The 16,872-nt window shown below is 42.4% G+C and overlaps 1 protein-coding gene across 3 annotated transcripts in view; it reads right to left on the bottom strand.

Moving 5' to 3' along the window:
* The window catches only part of LOC309486937 (uncharacterized protein), a 182,420-nt gene that overhangs the window by 49,112 nt on the left and 116,436 nt on the right, over window positions 1-16,872 (bottom strand). For all 3 annotated transcript variants that reach the window (XR_014201711.1, XM_082154416.1, XM_082154417.1), the window contains 5 exons: window positions 2,458-2,496; window positions 2,167-2,211; window positions 1,789-1,824; window positions 1,164-1,208; window positions 677-730 (listed from right to left, as the gene is read on the bottom strand). Coding sequence is in view for 2 of the 3 variants with exons in the window: in XM_082154416.1 (XP_082010542.1) it covers window positions 677-730; window positions 1,164-1,208; window positions 1,789-1,824; window positions 2,167-2,211; window positions 2,458-2,496 (219 nt within the window). In the remaining variant the exon portion in view is untranslated. The remainder of the gene's footprint in view (window positions 1-676; window positions 731-1,163; window positions 1,209-1,788; window positions 1,825-2,166; window positions 2,212-2,457; window positions 2,497-16,872) is intronic.

Below are 16,872 nucleotides of genomic sequence, written 5' to 3'. Positions count from 1 at the left end.
TCTTCCACTTGAATACAAGTTAGCACAAAAAAAACATGCATGAACATTAAAAGATATGTTGAAAGACATCAAAATGTATCATGTATCCGCTCAATCTGTGTTTCAACCACGTAAAGACGTCATAAAACAACTTGTGAACAAAGTGTCCCTTAACATTACATTTACCTCAGGAAAGTTTTCCAGTGTTCACAGTTTGCTAGTGAGCTATAAAAAAAATACTAAAGTTAACACTATTTACTGGTAATTATTGAATACATTTGTCATGAAGACAAGCGTTTATGAAAACTACCTTATGTGCAAACTGAGTGAAAACTTGAGTGTAATTATTATATCTGAAAATAAATAGCAGTTGACTATAATAGTTTGGGCTCTGTTGATACGTGTAATATAATATTATAGTAATGTACCAAATGAGAGGGTTCCCTATATAGTTTATTTGTTGTTGTTTTCCCCTAAAGAAAATCAAACTATCGGTATCGGCGCAGAAATGTAGCAATTCGGTTCATGTCAAAAAAATTATAATAAAATGGTTCTTATATGGCTTTGCAGCAAACATTTATATTGTATGATATTCTGGCCACAAAATATGTCTCATGTTGCCCCATTCAAGGTATTTTAATATGCATTTTACAAAGCGGTGCGGGAAAAGTTGAGAAGCTAGTTGTTTCCTGCTTACCGGGTCTCCTGGAAGACCACGGAGGCCAATGGGACCAGGCTGACCCTGCTTTCCCTGTAAGAACACAAAAAAACATGTTAAGATCTTTTCATATGAGCAGTATGACCTTATTTCAGATCAAATGAAAAACTCTTGCTTCAGGTATTTTGATTTTGTACAAGCTGTGAAAATTTTAGCATTTTGACTGCTTGCTATTCTGAGAGGTCCCTATCTGTGCCCTAAACTAAAATGAAGGCCACAATCAGCTGCTTTTTTGTGACTGAACCCATTTAACCCAGCAATAACTGGTTGCAATAAGCTACCCGTTTGTCACTGGTCAGTAAATCAGCGAGATAATGGCAGAGCTGCTCTCTTGCTGGTCAACCATGTTGAAAAGGTCAACAATAATTCCATCATACTAAACGTAGAATGACTTCAATGTTCTTTCTGTCTTGGTCAAATCACAAGATGTCACAATGGAGGGTTTACGGAGACAGGAGGTTCATACCTCAAGTCCTGGTGTCCCTGACAGTCCAGGCAATCCACGAATGCCCTTTATGAGAGTTAAAAAAAAAAAGAATGGGAAAAAAAATACAGAGAGAAAAGGAGAGTGAGAAAGAGAGAAATCAATCCTTCTCAGAAAATTGTGCCATTTACAAGAACATTTTGGAATAGATATAATATTATAATGAAAGCAAAGGGAAAGATCCTGCATTACAGAAAAATAAATCAATTTCTATAAAAATACATTTGGATTGACGATTTTTACTTTATTTTGCATTACACACTAATAAAGACAGGTCACTTTAAAGTTTAATTTCTCACTAATTTAATTTCTCACATCATTTCTCACTAACATGCTGACTGCTTTACAATCTGTTCCCCTGATGTGGATCATGACAAACATTGCACAACATTTGGTCACACTTTATTTTAAGGTGTCCGTGTTACAGTTTAATTAAGTACTGAGTATTAATAATTAACTACATGTACTACTGTAGGGTTAGGATTAGGGTTAGTTGCATATAAGTATGCATAATTTATAGTTATTACTACAGTAACTACATGTAATGTGTAACAAGAACACTGTAAAATAAAGTGTTACCCAACATTTTTTCACATGCTTTATTTACCTGTGGCCCTTGTGAGCCTTCAGAACCTTTTTCACCCTGGTGAAAGAAGAGAAAATGCTGAACGCAATGCATGACAGCACAAGATTTTTCAAGAGGACATGAGACTTCCGAGGTCGAAAAAAAATAAAATAATTTTGTGTGTCCATGCTTTTAAAATACCTTCTTTTAAAACCTCTACTAACATCTGACGGATCAAAGAGAAAGCCGGACTGAGCGTTTTGATTGGCTGTCCATTGTATTGATTAAAATACAGCTTTTATATTTTTCTTTTTTTGGAGACAAGACTTTTAAACAATATCCAGCAGTAGTTAAACCTTTTAATGATCTTACAAACTGTTGTGGATGCATGACAAATGATGGTAATGTGTGGCTACAAACCTGGTCTCCTTTCTCTCCTTTCTGGCCTTTATCACCTCCTTCCCCCTCATAGATTATAGAGAGCGGAAACAAAATAATGCATAGAGGTTATTAATGGAAGAAATGCTTAATTATTTTTCTAAAGTACACAGTGCAAATGCATTTATGCCACCCCTGAGCAGCATTAAACATTCAGTGTAAATGCCATTTCAGAAGAGCTTCAGAGCCACCTTTGCTGTGTACATTTGGCATCAGACACCACTGTATTTCAAAATATTTCAATGTTATAAAAAGCCTAACATCTAAACTTACAGGTCCAGAAGGAAGTCTCAGTCCATGTGCTGTCATGACCTGAATAAAGAAAAAAGATGATCTTTAATATTGATGTCAACTTATGATGTTGCAGAAAACCATCATGAGAGGCAATTGACTGCGGGGTACATGTGCTAGAATGATCCTATCAGTTATGATTTAATGTTTTCTCACGCTTTGCTCTTAGATCTCAGTTCATTGAAAACCTCAACATCTCCACACAAGAATAAAACAGAAGCTTCCGCTCTCTCTGTCTGGATGGCCTCTATGTGAGAGATTAACATTAATCCAGGGCTTATGACATTTAAAATGCCAAGAGCCTTTTACTGCAACAAGAACCTCGAGAAATACAGACCCTCTTCAAGGCACATGGAGGTGAATTCTGAATCTGCTTTATGGCTTTCCATTTACCCATTAACTACCAGTGCTCAGCAGGGTTTAGTAGCCTGTCAATCATTCTGACGGCTTTCAGTCAACGGTGAAAGACAGATCGTTTCGTTGGATGTATCTGCGGATTCATCTACTGTCTTTCATGCGGTGTAAAACAACAATGAATAAAGATGAAACAACAGGAGGCCGGATGTAACTTCAAGACAAAGTTGGTCTAGAGAACAAAATGTAGATTTTTTTCTGATGAATAAAAGCATGCAAAATATATGAGCTCTGCTCCCAAACCTATAGTGAGATTCATAGCTTTATAATCCCTGCATAGGAAGTTGTCTTCTAAGACATCCTAAGTGAAATGGAAACACTGGACTGACAAATGATTCCAACACAGTTCAGTTAGATTGTTAATGACACAATACTGTACACATAAAAATATATTGCACACAAATATTGGGCAATCATTTTTAATGTAATTTTTAAGAACTTTAAGAATAGTTTCATAAAATACGGAAAATAACTTTGTGATTCTCTCTTTGTCTTTTGTCGTCCGATTACAATGGCAGACAGCAGCAGACCTGTGTATTAGGCTGCTGTCCCTTTAAGACCGAATGCACGAATCCAATATATTGACAGACGAGCATCTGATTCCCTATTGTTTACGTTCACCAAATGTAATGCCAAAATTACCGGATCTTAGAAGATTTAGATCTCTTGCAATTTTAATAACTTATCAAGCATGTTTTACCTTTTATTTTCTCATTCACCCACATTTCTTTAACGCTCAAACGTGTCAGTTACTTTAAGCAGTCATGTCGCAAGCCATTGACAAGGTTTTAAGATTTCAGAAAGCAACAAGTGAAAATAAAATGTTGGTGACTGTTCGGTTGCATTTTAAGATCTTTGAAACGTGGATTTAAGACTTTTAAACGCCAATTAAGGCCTTATTTTTACATTTACAAATTTAAGACATTTTAAGGATCCGCGGAGACCTTGTATTTTAATATACTTAAACATTTTATAAATTCCTGTTATAACAAAGCTGAATTTTCAGCATCATTATTCCAGTCTTCAGTGTTCAGTTTTATTATTATTAGTGTTGAATACAGTTGTACTGCTTAATATTTTTGTGGAAAAACTTGATACTTTTAATCAATGCATCCCTGCTGAGTATCTCTTTTTTCAAATCTTTAAATTTTACTGACCCAAAGCTTTTTGAACAGTAGTGCAAGTAAAATTTCTTGCCACATGGTATGGCATAAATACTACTAGTGTATATTTATACATTTAGATTTTGTTCGCCTCTGTCAGTCAATCATCTTAGATAACTTTCTTTAAGGATAAAAGTGATACTGCCTTAAATTATGCCAAAATTACAACATCTTAGAAGGCAGCTTATTTTTGCAATTTTTTGGACCTGCGTCAGCAGTGAAACTAATTTATGTATAGGTAGGCAGCTCACAAGGTTTAAAAAAAGAGCTTTTGCAATACATCATCATAAAACAAGTAAAAAAAAAAAAAAAGCAATCCATTGAACTCAGTTGAGCACAACCATACATTGACTTGCTCTAGTCTGAGCTCAGAAAAACAGCTAATTACCATTTAACAAGAATGCAATTAAAATCTTGAAATGGGATTTAGGTTACAGTTGTTCAAAGATTTATTTTTTTCCTTGGACAGAAAAAAAACAAAAACATTAATTACACATCCTTAATTAAAAGAGAACTAGCTCTAAACAACATGCTCCATTCAGAGCCAGTTACAATCAAATTACAAACTAAAGAGGAAACCATGAGAGAATAATCAAACTCTTAAAAGCCAGTTCATATTTGAGTCACCCATCATCGTAATTAGCCGTTTCAGAACAGGAAAAACAACAAAAAAAGATTCTTTAGTCTTCCTCAATCTTTGTAAATTGGTTTAAAAGGGCCACAGTCATCTCGCTTTTCCCATTTAGCTAGAGATTCACACAGCAGGCAGCATCAATTGATTTTGTGCCCTGCTGTCAAATCGCACCTCTCCCCCTTCCCCCTTTGATTTAATTGACACCGGCGATGCTGTTCCAAACCTGCAAATTTCTTGCTAAGTGCGACCAGAAAGCTTTCGGCTTCCCGGCTTTCAAAGGTTTTCTTATTAGTGACCAGTCAGCAGAGATGAAGCTGATGAACAGTGCTGAATTGATGCAGTACACTCTCCACTGTCCATTCTAGGATATATGTTGGTGCTGGTAGTTCATTTCAACTTGGATGAATATAAAAATACAGAATGAACAATAAATAAAGAAATCCTAGATTGCGTTTTCATGTGGACGCGTCTTCCCGGATGTATGAAAGTGAGCGAATTGTTCTCATCGATCATGTGTCTTTTCAAATAAGTATCGAAGTTTAAATTAAATTGAATTTAGTATGAAAATTAAGCATTGAACGCTACAGGGCTCCTTTTAGAGGAAGTCATTTAGGTGATCTTTTAATGAAAGATGGGTTTTAATGGGTAGAAAATGTGAAATTATTAAGGAGAATATACAAGAAATTGATAATCGAGTTACTCAAATATCTGCATTTTAACATACGCTACTGTTTCAAAGTTTGGGGTCAGACTTTTTTTTTCTTTAAGGAATTCTTATTTTCATTCAGCAAGGATGCACTAAATTGATCAAAAGTGAGAGTAACAACTTTGTTACAAAAAATATATCTATTTTTTGTAACAAAGTTGTTACTCTCACTTTTGATCAATTTCATATAAATGCTGTTCTTTTAAACTTTCTATTAATCAAAGAATCTTGGAAATCACTGTTTCCACAAAACTTTAAAGCTGCACATCCATTTTCAACATTGATAATAATAAGAAATGTTAAACAGCTAATCGGCATTTTAGAATGATTTCTGAAGGGTCATGTAACAATAAAGACAATGGAGTAATGATGCTGAAAAACAATGGAGTAATGATGCTGAAAATTCAGCTGTGGATTCACATGAATAAATTAATAAATATCAAACAGTTATCTTTGTCTTAGAATCTTACAGACTCCAAATATTTGAACGGTAGTACAAATAAACATTTGTTTACACTAGTTTTGTACCCATAACGTTTTCTACCAACGATAGTTTAAAATGTACGGAGACCTTAAAGGGACATGGTGATGGAAAAAATTGTTGGGGGATAATACCATAGAAATAATAGAAAATACGTTCCGTCGCAAAACTTTTGCATTCCTCCGAGAAACTTTGCGTCTCCTTGCAAAACTTTTGTGTTCCTCCGAGAAACTTTGCGTTTCCTCAAGAAACTGTGTTGCCTCGCAAAACTTTTATGTTCCCCCGAGAAATGTTCGATCCCTCACAAAATGTTTGCGTTCCCCTGAGAAACTGCGTTCCCTCACAAAATGTTTACGTTCCCTCGTGAAACTTCGCGTTCCCTCACAAAATGTTTACGTTCCCTCGTGAAACTTCGCGTTCCCTCACAAAATGTTTGCGTTCCCCCGAAAAACTTTTGATCCCTCACAAAATGTTTGCGTTCCCCCGAAAAACTTTTGATCCCTCACAAAATGTTTGCGTTCCCCTGAGAAACTGCGTTCCCTCTAGGGCTGTCCCCGACTATGGATTTTCATAGTCGAATCAGAATCGTCATGTCTTGCCTATAGTCGACTAATAGTCGAATCATGTGTATGGGGGTGGGGCTGGGGGCGGGGCTTTAACGTTTCAAAGCCGCGATGTACAGAAAATCACACAAAGATATAGAAGAAAATGTATAAAACATTTTTGATCAATAAAACTAAGAAATAACATAAATAACTCCAGAAAGGCCACACTGCAGATTTGCATTTCGCATGCAAATCAAATTAAATCGGTTAAATTACCTGTGCGAGCAGGCCTGCCTACAGCACAACATCGATGCACCGAAAAAATAAACAATTAATTTACTAAATTAGATTAGAACAGAATATACCTTTCTAATAAATAAAAATACAAAACGAAATAAATCAGAATCAAGTCACAGGATGAGGAGCAAATGTGTGCAAAATGCCTAAAGTGCAGGGGAACATATTCAAAACACAAGCCACAAAGAGTTAGATTAGATAACCCTGACAGATTAATAAATAAAATAAAAATAAAGAAATGATAAAAATAACGATAGTAGCCAGAATTTTCAACTTTGTCTTTTTAACTGCAGAAACAACAATAAATGCTAAACTGGAGAGGCAGTCTTTTTAGCTAAAAATGTTCACAGCATCCAAAAATAAAATTAGAACCGGCTGAAAAGTTTTGAAATCACTTGTACCTGATCGAGAGAACAAATCCTGAACGTCTTTCACTCTGTCTGTCCGTTGGAGTCTTTTCAAATTGTGCGCGCGGATAAAATACATTCTAACGTGAAACCCAGTCTATGCGTGAAACATGTTAACGTTGGCCGGCAGAAGTGCGATCATGGTTTTCCTGATGCTAAATCCAGCCTTGGAGAATATCCTTTCTGATGGTGTACATCCACACTTTAGATTTTCTTATCCCAGACATCGTTAAAGATTTAAATCCTTGCCGCCAAGACGCTCCTCTGTCGGTCACGGATTGAAAGTGAAACTTAAATCTGTCACGGGGTGTTTGGATTTATTCACGCACGTTAAAAAAATATTTATTAAAAGCTTCTTTCTTTGCACATTTTAATATAGGCCTACAGCATTATCATAATAGGCTGAATATTAACGTATTGACATAAAAGCTAGTTCTATGTGAAATCAGACATTGAGCGCCCTCATAAAGCCAAAGTGGCACGATCCTCATTTCATAACACCTCTGCGAAGATTCGACCGTGAGATCGATAGTCGAATCAGGCTCCTCCTATCGAAGCATCGAATCTTCGACTATTCGGGGTCACCCCTAGTTCCCTCACAACATTTTTACGTTCCCCTGAGAAACTGCGTTCCCTCACAAAATGTTTGCGTTCCCCTGAGAAACTGCGTTCCCTCACAAAATGTTTGCGTTCCCCTGAGAAACTGCGTTCCCTCACAAAATGTTTACGTTCCCCTGAGAAACTGCGTTCCCTCACAAAATGTTTGCATTCCCCTGAGAAACTGCGTTCCCTCACAAAATGTTTACGTTCCCTCGTGAAACTTAGCGTTCCCTCACAAAATGTTTGCGTTCCCCTGAAAAACTGCGTTCCCTCACAAAATGTTTGCATTCCCCCGTGAAACTTTCGTTCCCTCACAAAATGTTTGCGTTCCCCCGAGAAACTTTGCATCCTCTCACAAAATGTTTGCGTTCCCCCGAGAAACTTTGCGTTCTCTCAAAAAATGTTTGCGTTCCCCAGAGAAACTTTTGATCCCTCACAAAACGTTTGCGTTCCCCTGAGAAACTGCGTCCCCTCACAAAATGTTTGCGTTCCCCCGAAAAACTTTCGATCCCTAACAAAATGTTTACGTTCCCTCGTGAAACTTCGCGTTCCCCCGAGAAACTTTGCATCCTCTTACAAAATGTTTGCATTCCCCCGAGAAACTTTGCGTTCTCTCATAAAATGTTTGGGTTCCCCTGAAAAACTTTGCGTTCTCTCACAAAATGTTTGCGTTCCCCAGAGAAACTTTGGATCCCTCACAAAATGTTTGCGTTCCCCCGTGAAACTTTGCGTTCCCTCACAAAATGTTTGCGTTCCCCAGAGAAACTTCGCGTTCTATCACAAAATGTTTGCATTCCCCAGAGAAACTTTGCGTTCCCTCACAAAATGTTTGCGTTCCCCAGAGAAACTTCGCGTTCTATCACAAAATGTTTGCGTTCCCCCGTGAAACTTTGCGTTCCCTCACAAAATGTTTGCGTTCCCCTGAGAAACTTCGCGTTCTATCACAAAATGTTTGCATTCCCCAGAGAAACTTTTGATCCCTCACAAAATGTTTGCGTTCCTCCGTGAAACTTTGCGTTCCCTCACAAAATGTTTGCGTTCCCCAGAGAAACTTTGCGTTCCCTCACAAAATGTTTGCGTTCCCCTGAGAAACTGCGTTCCCTCACAAAATGTTTGCGTTCCCCAGAGAAACTTTTGATCCCTCACAAAATGTTTGCGTTCCCTCACAAAATGTTTGCGTTCCCCCGTGAAACTTTGCGTTCCCTTACAAAATGTTTGCGTTCCCCCGTGAAACTTTGCGTTCCCTTACAAAATGTTTGCGTTCTCCCTTGAAACTTTGCGTTCCCTCACAAAATGTTTGCGTTCCCCCTTGAAACTTTGCGTTCCCTCACAAAATGTTTGTGTTCCCCCGAGAAACTTTGCGTTCCCTCACAAAATGTTTGCGTTCTCCAGAGAAACTTTGCGTTCCCTCACAAAATGTTTGCGTTCCCCCGTGAAACTTTGCGTTCCCTCACAAAATGTTTGCGTTCCCCTGAGAAACTTTGCGTTCCCTCACAAAATGTTTGCGTTCTCCCTTGAAACTTTGCGTTCCCTCACAAAATGTTTGCGTTCTCCAGAGAAACTTTGCGTTCCCTCACAAAATGTTTGCGTTCCCCCTTGAAACTTTGCGTTCCCTCACAAAATTTTTGTGTTCCCCCGAGAAACTTTGCGTTCCCTCACAAAATGTTTGCGTTCTCCAGAGAAACTTTGCGTTCCCTCACAAAATGTTTGTGTTCCCCCGAGAAACTTTGCGTTCCCTCACAAAATGTTTGCGTTCTCCAGAGAAACTTTGCGTTCCCTCACAAAATGTTTGCGTTCCCCCGTGAAACTTTTGATCCCTCACAAAATGTTTGCGTTCCCCCGAGAAACTTTGTGTTCCCCTGAGAAACTGCGTTCCCTCACAAAATGTTTGCGTTCCCCTGAAAAACTGCGTTCCCTCACAAAATGTTTGCGTTCCCCTGAGAAACTTTGCATCCTCTCACAAAATGTTTGCGTTCTCCCGAGAAACTTTGCGTTTAATTTAGTGCATCCTTGCTGAATGAAAATAAGAATTCCTTAAAGAGAACGCAAAGTTTATCAGCGGAACACAAAACACTTGCAAGGAAACGCAAAAGCATCTTCCCATTTAAATTTTTTTCATCATGTCCCTTTAGGGCAGGGGTAGGCAAGTAACTTTGGCCGCGGGCCAATATTTTTTTTAGCCAGTAGATGGCGGGCCAGCTACACGGAGTAGAACTAAGGTTCCTTTATTAAACATTAGTTAATGTATTAACTAACATGAACTAACAATGAGCAATACATTTATTACTGTTTTTGCTCATCTTTGTTAATGTTAGTTAATACAAATAAAGCTGTTCATTGTTTGTTCATGTTAGTTCACAGTGCATTAACTAATATTAACAAGATTTTAATAAAGTAGTATTAGTAAATGTTGAAATTAACATTAACAAAGATGAACAAATGCTGTATAAGTGCAGTTCATTATTAGTTAATGTTAACTAATGAACCTTATTGTAAGTGTTAACAATAAATTTGTAGCTAACAATATTTTGGCAGTGATCGGCTTCTTTTCAACACGGGGCCTTTAATTCCATGTTACCCACCTCATCACATGATACAATGTTACAATAATATGTGTTGTTACGTAGGCCTACAAATAATTCGCGAAGTTAGCTAAGAGATAGCTGGGATAAAATGTCTTTGTCCAAAGGTCTTAAGAGGAAAGTTGACGACGAAAATAGAGTCTTTAGAGAGGAATGGAAAGAGAGTTTTGCGTTCATTTTACCGGATTTCAAAAATGCAAACCCGTTGTGTCTGATTTGCAAAGAAGTTGTCGCTGTTTGCAAAGAATATAACATAAGACGGCACCATGAGACAAAGCATGGAAGCTTCAAGGTTGCCTATCCACTTCAAACAGAGGCACGTAAGCGCAAAATTGAAGCACTGACACAAGGCTATGCTCAGGGCAGCAGGATCCTATTGCGAGGTTTCACCTCACAACAAAAAGCGACAAGTGCGTCTCTAAAAGCGTTTTGGTTTGCTCGCACGAAACAACAGGCCTTTCAACGCAGAGATTTTTAAAGAAGTCATGGTTGCAGTGTTGGAGGAATTGGCTGTTGACAAGTCCATGGATGGGATCATTGCCTCTGTCAAACAGGTGCCCCTTTCTGCAAGGTCCGCTACCCGCCGCATAGAGGCGTTGTCTGATGCTGTGCAGGGAGTCGTTATCAGTGATCTCAATAAAGCTAATTACTTCTCCTTAGCGGTAGACGAGAGCACTGACAACATAGATGTTGCCCAGATGTGTGTCTTTGTCAGGTATTTTGATGGGAAGCAGTTTAGGGAAGATTTGCTGTCTCTTATTCCTTTGGAGGGGAACACCACTGGAGATATTATATTCACTGAACTGTCAAAAGTGTTTGAGCGGCATTCATTGTCATTTGAGAAAGTCAACCTACTTGTGACTGATGGGGCCCCTGCAATGGTGGGTAAACACAGAGATTTGGTGAGCAGGTTGAAGGAGATCGCCCCCCAAATGCATGGGCTGCATTGTCTTATCCACCAGAGTGTCCTTTGTGCAAAGCTCAGTGGTGAGCTGAAGGTAGTTATGGATAAAGTGATGCGTGTCATCAATTTTGTCAGGGGTACATCAAGCACCCAGCATCGGCTTTTCAGACAGCTTGTGGCAGATTCAGAGGAGGCCACCCACGACGACCTGCTGCTGCACAATGACGTGCGCTGGCTAAGCAAGGGCAAAGTGTTGGACCGCTTCTGTGCGCTACTGGGTGAGATGAAGGCATTCCTTATATCTAGCAAGAGTAAGGCAGCAGCAGATCACCTTGCCTTTCTGGAGGACGAGAAGTTCATGTCCAATGTCGCATTTTTAGCTGACATATTTGGCCATTTAAACAATCTTAACATGCATCTACAGGGAAAAGACAAAACCATCGTGGACATGGTGGAAAAGCTCCAAGCATTCACCGTCAAGCTGGGGTTGTTAGAGTCCGACATATCAACTGGCAGGCTCCTACATTTTAGTACTCTAAAAACACAGGCAAGACGAGTGACGGGACTGATGGTAGACTTCATCAAGCAACTCCAAGCCAACTTCTCTTCTAGGTTGGAGGACTTCTCGTCCCGAATGAAGTAATTGCTTTTGTGCGTGACTCTCTCACAACCCGACCTAGCGGAGAACTCTCCACCCTGATCAAAACAATCATCCCTTCCTTGGATGAGGCTAAATTTGAGATGGAGTTAATTGATTTCCAAACAACCTCTCTGATCAAAGATGCATTCAGATCTGCAGAGTCCCTGAGTGCCTTTTGGGTGGCATGCTCAGAGGAGTACAGCACAATCAAGAACCTTGCGTTTTATGTGTTGACAATGTTCCCTTCCACCTATACATGCAAGTCTGCCTTCTCATCAATGAATGCAATAAAGACGTATGAGAGGAATCGACTGACGCACAAAAACCTTGAGAACTGCCTGCGGATTTCAGTGACAACTGTAACACCAAACATCCGAAGCATTGTGACGAATGAAAGATGCCACTTTTCACATTAAGTGAGTAGCCTAACCCTATCAATAGCAAATTATATTTAATTGTCAGATTGCATTTTGAATGTCACTAAAATTGTTTTGAAATATTATTCTTCATGTCGTTTCAGGTGGATAGACCTCTGCACCTGGACCTCCCGTTGTGTGTCCATAATCCATGTTCCGTTTTTTTAGGCCGCTTTTGTCCGAATAGTTTTGTTTCTGTTCATGCGTGTCGCGTCGTGGCCAAAATATGTGCTACTGCTGTTGCCACACTTACGTGTCTTATTCGTCCAATAATTACCCCCTCTTTTGAATTAGCCTAGTATAGGCTATCCAATCTTTTGTCAAGCAACATTCTTTATTTCCGATTTAAAAGACGAAAGACGACATAAAAAATTGCTACAAAAATGGTTGTTCTGGTGTTTCTTTGTCAGTTTGCGCCCGCAGTAGGCCTATAATCTTGGAATATGATGGGTCCGTGTATCATTCGTTCAATCGTTTTTTTTTTATAATATTTTATACCAAAAATTAAAAAATGAAAAACGACTTGTTTTTCCATTATTTATTTTCTGAACTAAAATAAAAAAAAACGAATAACGACTCGTTTTTTGATTTTCTGATTGTATGCTCAGATCAAAAATAGAAAAAATTTATAACGGGTTTTGACAATTTAGAATTTTAATTTAACACCTTAGCAGACATATAGCCTACCAATGAAATCATTTTAAACAGATGAAGTACTATTGTGGTAACAGATTACAGCCATTTTAATAAAGAAAATCAGAAAACCCGTCGTTATTATTATTTTAGTTCAGGAAATAAATAATGAAAAAACAAGTCGTTTTTATTTTTTTTATTTTTGTTGTCCGTGTATCATTCGTTCAATCGTTTTTTCAAATTAAAACCAAAAATAAAAAAATCTAAAACGACTTGTTTTTTAAACAGAAATCAAAAAATCAGAAAACCAAAAATTAAAAACGACTTTTTTGACGGATTTTTTAAACAGAGAACTCGCACTGCGTCGTCGTCGTGACGACACTATGGGAACGCAATGCCCACTATGCCACACCGTAAGCACGCCACCCTAGTGTGAAGCTGGGAGACCAGGCACACTTAGGACGCGATCACTCTGGCGCCAGGCGTCACAGGGAGTTGCAGACTATAAAATCTTATGAAGGTGTGTGGAGTGGCCCACCCAGCCGCTTCGCAAATATCTTGAAGCGAGGCTCCAGAAAGGAGGGCTACCGAGGAGGCCATGCTCCTGGTAGAATGAGCCCTCACAGCTATAGGTGAAGGCAGACTGCGCACCTGATAAGCCATGGCTATAGCCTGAACAATCCAATTACTGATTGTCTGTTTGGATGCAGGCAGCCCTTTCTTGGGTGAACCAAAGCACACCAACAACTGGTCTGACTTCCTCCACTGAGAGGACCTCTCAAGGTACACTCTCAGGGCTCTGACCGGGCAGAGCAGGTGAAGTCTCCCCTCTTCCGCTGTCACGTGAGGTGGAGGATGGAATGCCTGAAGAACCACTGACCGTGCCACATTAAATGGTACCTTGGGCACATAGCCCGGTCTAGGGTGTAAGATGGCCTTAACCCCGCCAGGGGCAAACTCCAGGCAAGTTGGCGATATCGCCAAGGCCTGGAGATCCCCCACTCTCCTCAGAGAGGTGATAGCAAGGAGAAAGGCCACCTTAAGGGTCAGGTTCTTTGCCTCAGCCGACTCCAGTGGCTCGAAGGGGGCCTCAGCCAACCCCTCAAGTACCACCGCCAGGTCCCAGGTTGGGACTCTGGAGCGAGCCGCAGGCCTCATCCTCCGAGCCCCACGGAGGAAACGTACAACCAGATGGTGCCTCCCCAAGGGCCCATCACCTACAGGCGAGTGGAAAGCCGCAATGGCAGCCACATACACCTTAAGTGTGGATGGGGTAAGACCGGCGGAGAAGCGATCTTGGAGGAACTCCAGCACTGAAGCCACTGGGCAGTTAACTGGGTCCACCTCACGCTCTCTACACCAAGTGGAAAACACATTCCACTTCAGGCTGTACAGTCTCCTGGTAGAAGGAGCCCTGGAGCTGAGTAGGGTCTCGACAACATCTGCTGACAGGCCAGCCTCTAGGTACCGAGCCCCCTCAGGGGCCAGACCCAGAGGTTCCACAGCTCTGGCCGGGGGTGAAATATTGTGCCCCCTGCCTGCGACAGCAGATCCCTCCTCAGAGGGACCTGCCACGGAAGGCCGTCCAGCAGTGCTACAATGTCCGAGAACCATACTCGGGTCGGCCAGCGGGGTGCTACTAAAAGTAGACTGATCCCCACCCGGCGGACCCGCTCCAGGACTCCCGGGAGCAGAGCGATCGGGGGAAATGCGTACAGACGCAGCCTCGGCCACGTCTGCATCATGGCGTCCAGCCCCAGCGGAGCTGGATGCCTGAGAGAGAACCACAGTGGACAGTGGGACGTCTCTTGAGACGCGAACAGATCCACTTCCACTGGGCCGAATCTCACGCACATGACTTCCACCACCTCTGGGTGGAGTCGCCACTCCCCGGGCCTGAGCCCCTGCCTCGACAGGACGTCTGCTCCCTGATTTTGGTCCCCGGGGACGTACATCGCTCTGAGAGACGACAGTTTCCCCTGGGACCACAGAAGGATCTGGTGTGCCAGTCTGCATAGAGGGCGCGACCTCAGACCCCCCTGATGATTCAGATACGCGACTACAGAAGTGTTGTCCGAGCGTATCAGGACATGGTGGCCGCGGAGGTCTGGGAAAAAGCTCCTCAGAGCTTTGTAGACCGCCAGCATTTCCAGGCAATTGATGTGCCAAGAAGAGTGCCGGGTCTCCCACAGACCTCTCGCAAAGCGGCCGTCCATGACCGCGCCCCAACCAGTAAGGGAGGCATCTGTTGAAACGGTTTTCCGGCAACATGATGCTCCCAGTACTGGTCCCTGGGACAGGAACCAAGGTTTCCTCCATATGACGAGAGAACGAAGGCATCTGCGCGTTACTCTGATCATACGGAACGGATTTCCCCTCGGGGAAAACCCCTTGGCTCTCAACCACCACTGTAGGGGTCTCATGTGTAGCAGGCCAAAAGGTATGATGTTGGACGCTGCTGCCATGTGCCCCAGCAGTATTTGAAACTGCTTCACAGTGAGGTTGTGGCCTAGCTTCACTCTGGAGACAAACGCCTGTATGGAACCCACCCGAGCAGGAGACATTTGTGCCCGCATCGTCGTGGAGTCCCATACCACTCCCAGGAACGTAGTCCTCTGGGAGGGCGTCAACACGCTTTTCTTTGTGTTGAGTCTCAGCCCCAAGCACCTGATATGAGCGAGAACGACATCTCGATGTCGAACTGCCATATCGTACGACTTGGCTAATATTAGCCAGTCGTCTATGTAATTGAGTACACGAATGCCCTGGAGCCTCAGCGGAGCCAGCGCTGCATCCATGCACTTGGTGAAGGTGCGAGGGGAAAGAGCTAGGCCAAAGGGAAGAACCCGATATTGGTACGCTTCGCCCCCGAAAGCGAACCTCAGGAACTTCCTGTGACATGGAAGGATGGAGATATGGAAGTATGCGTCCTTCAGATCTATCGTGACGAACCAGTCCTCGAACTGGATCTGACTCACGATGGCTGGAATTGTGAGCATCTTGAACCTGAATCTCCTCAGAGAACGATTCAAGTGCCTGAGATCTATTATTGGACGCAACCCCCCATCCTTCTTGGGAACTATGAAGTACCGGCTGTAGAACCCGGACTCCCTGTCTGGCAGAGGAACACGTTCTATGGCCTCCTTGACCAACAGGGATTGAACTTCCTGTTCCATAACCCGAACCTGCTCTGGGCCGACCACAGTCCAGACCACCCCGTTGAACTTCGGGGGAGGGGAGCTGAACTGCAGTCTGTAACCCAGCTCTACAGTACGCAGGGCCCACGCAGAAATATTCGGAAGGCATGACCATGCGCCGAGATAATCTACTAAGGGAACCAGCCTCTCGAGGCTGGCCTCGGGTGTCAACCGAGCCTCGTTCCCGACCCCCTGAAGCGGCTGACCGGCAGGGAGCAGTCGAGAATGATTTTCGGTGTGCGTACGCGTTCGCTGCCCAGCCGCAGGTCTTACTTGAGGCGGCTGGAGCGGCGTGCGTGCGCGGGAAATCAGTGTGGCCCGAAGCGTACTGGACGGCGGGAGCACAGCACTGATTCCCCGAGAGCTCCGGGACGGAGGCGACCTCAATCGTTCCATCCCGGGGGGGGACAGCTCTCAGCGGTGCGGCCACGCCTAGGACCGCTTAGAGGAAGCCTTCTTCGCCTGAAGGACGGTCCTCAGATCGACCTTAGGCTGGGAGGGCTTACCTCGAGAGCGTCGCCTCCTTTGCCAGGCTCCCTCAGGAGGGGCGCGGGCGGCGACACTCTCTTTCTGCACCTGACGGTGCAAGGAGCTGGTAGACAGCTGAGACTGCCCTTTTGCGGCAGTCTTCCCCGAAGAGCTAGGACGGCGAGGGAGGTACTGATGGAAGGCAGCTGACTGCTTTTTCACCTCCTGAAACCTCTCGACTACGGAATCAACCGCGCCGCCGAAGAGGCCAGAAGGCGAAATCGGAGAGTCGAGAAGAAAGTGCTTCTCC

The sequence above is a fragment of the Leuciscus leuciscus genome, assembly GCF_965113295.1.
Source record: "Leuciscus leuciscus genome assembly, chromosome: 22".
Lineage (NCBI taxonomy): Eukaryota > Metazoa > Chordata > Actinopteri > Cypriniformes > Leuciscidae > Leuciscus > Leuciscus leuciscus.
This window is presented reverse-complemented; position numbering and strand designations above follow the sequence as displayed.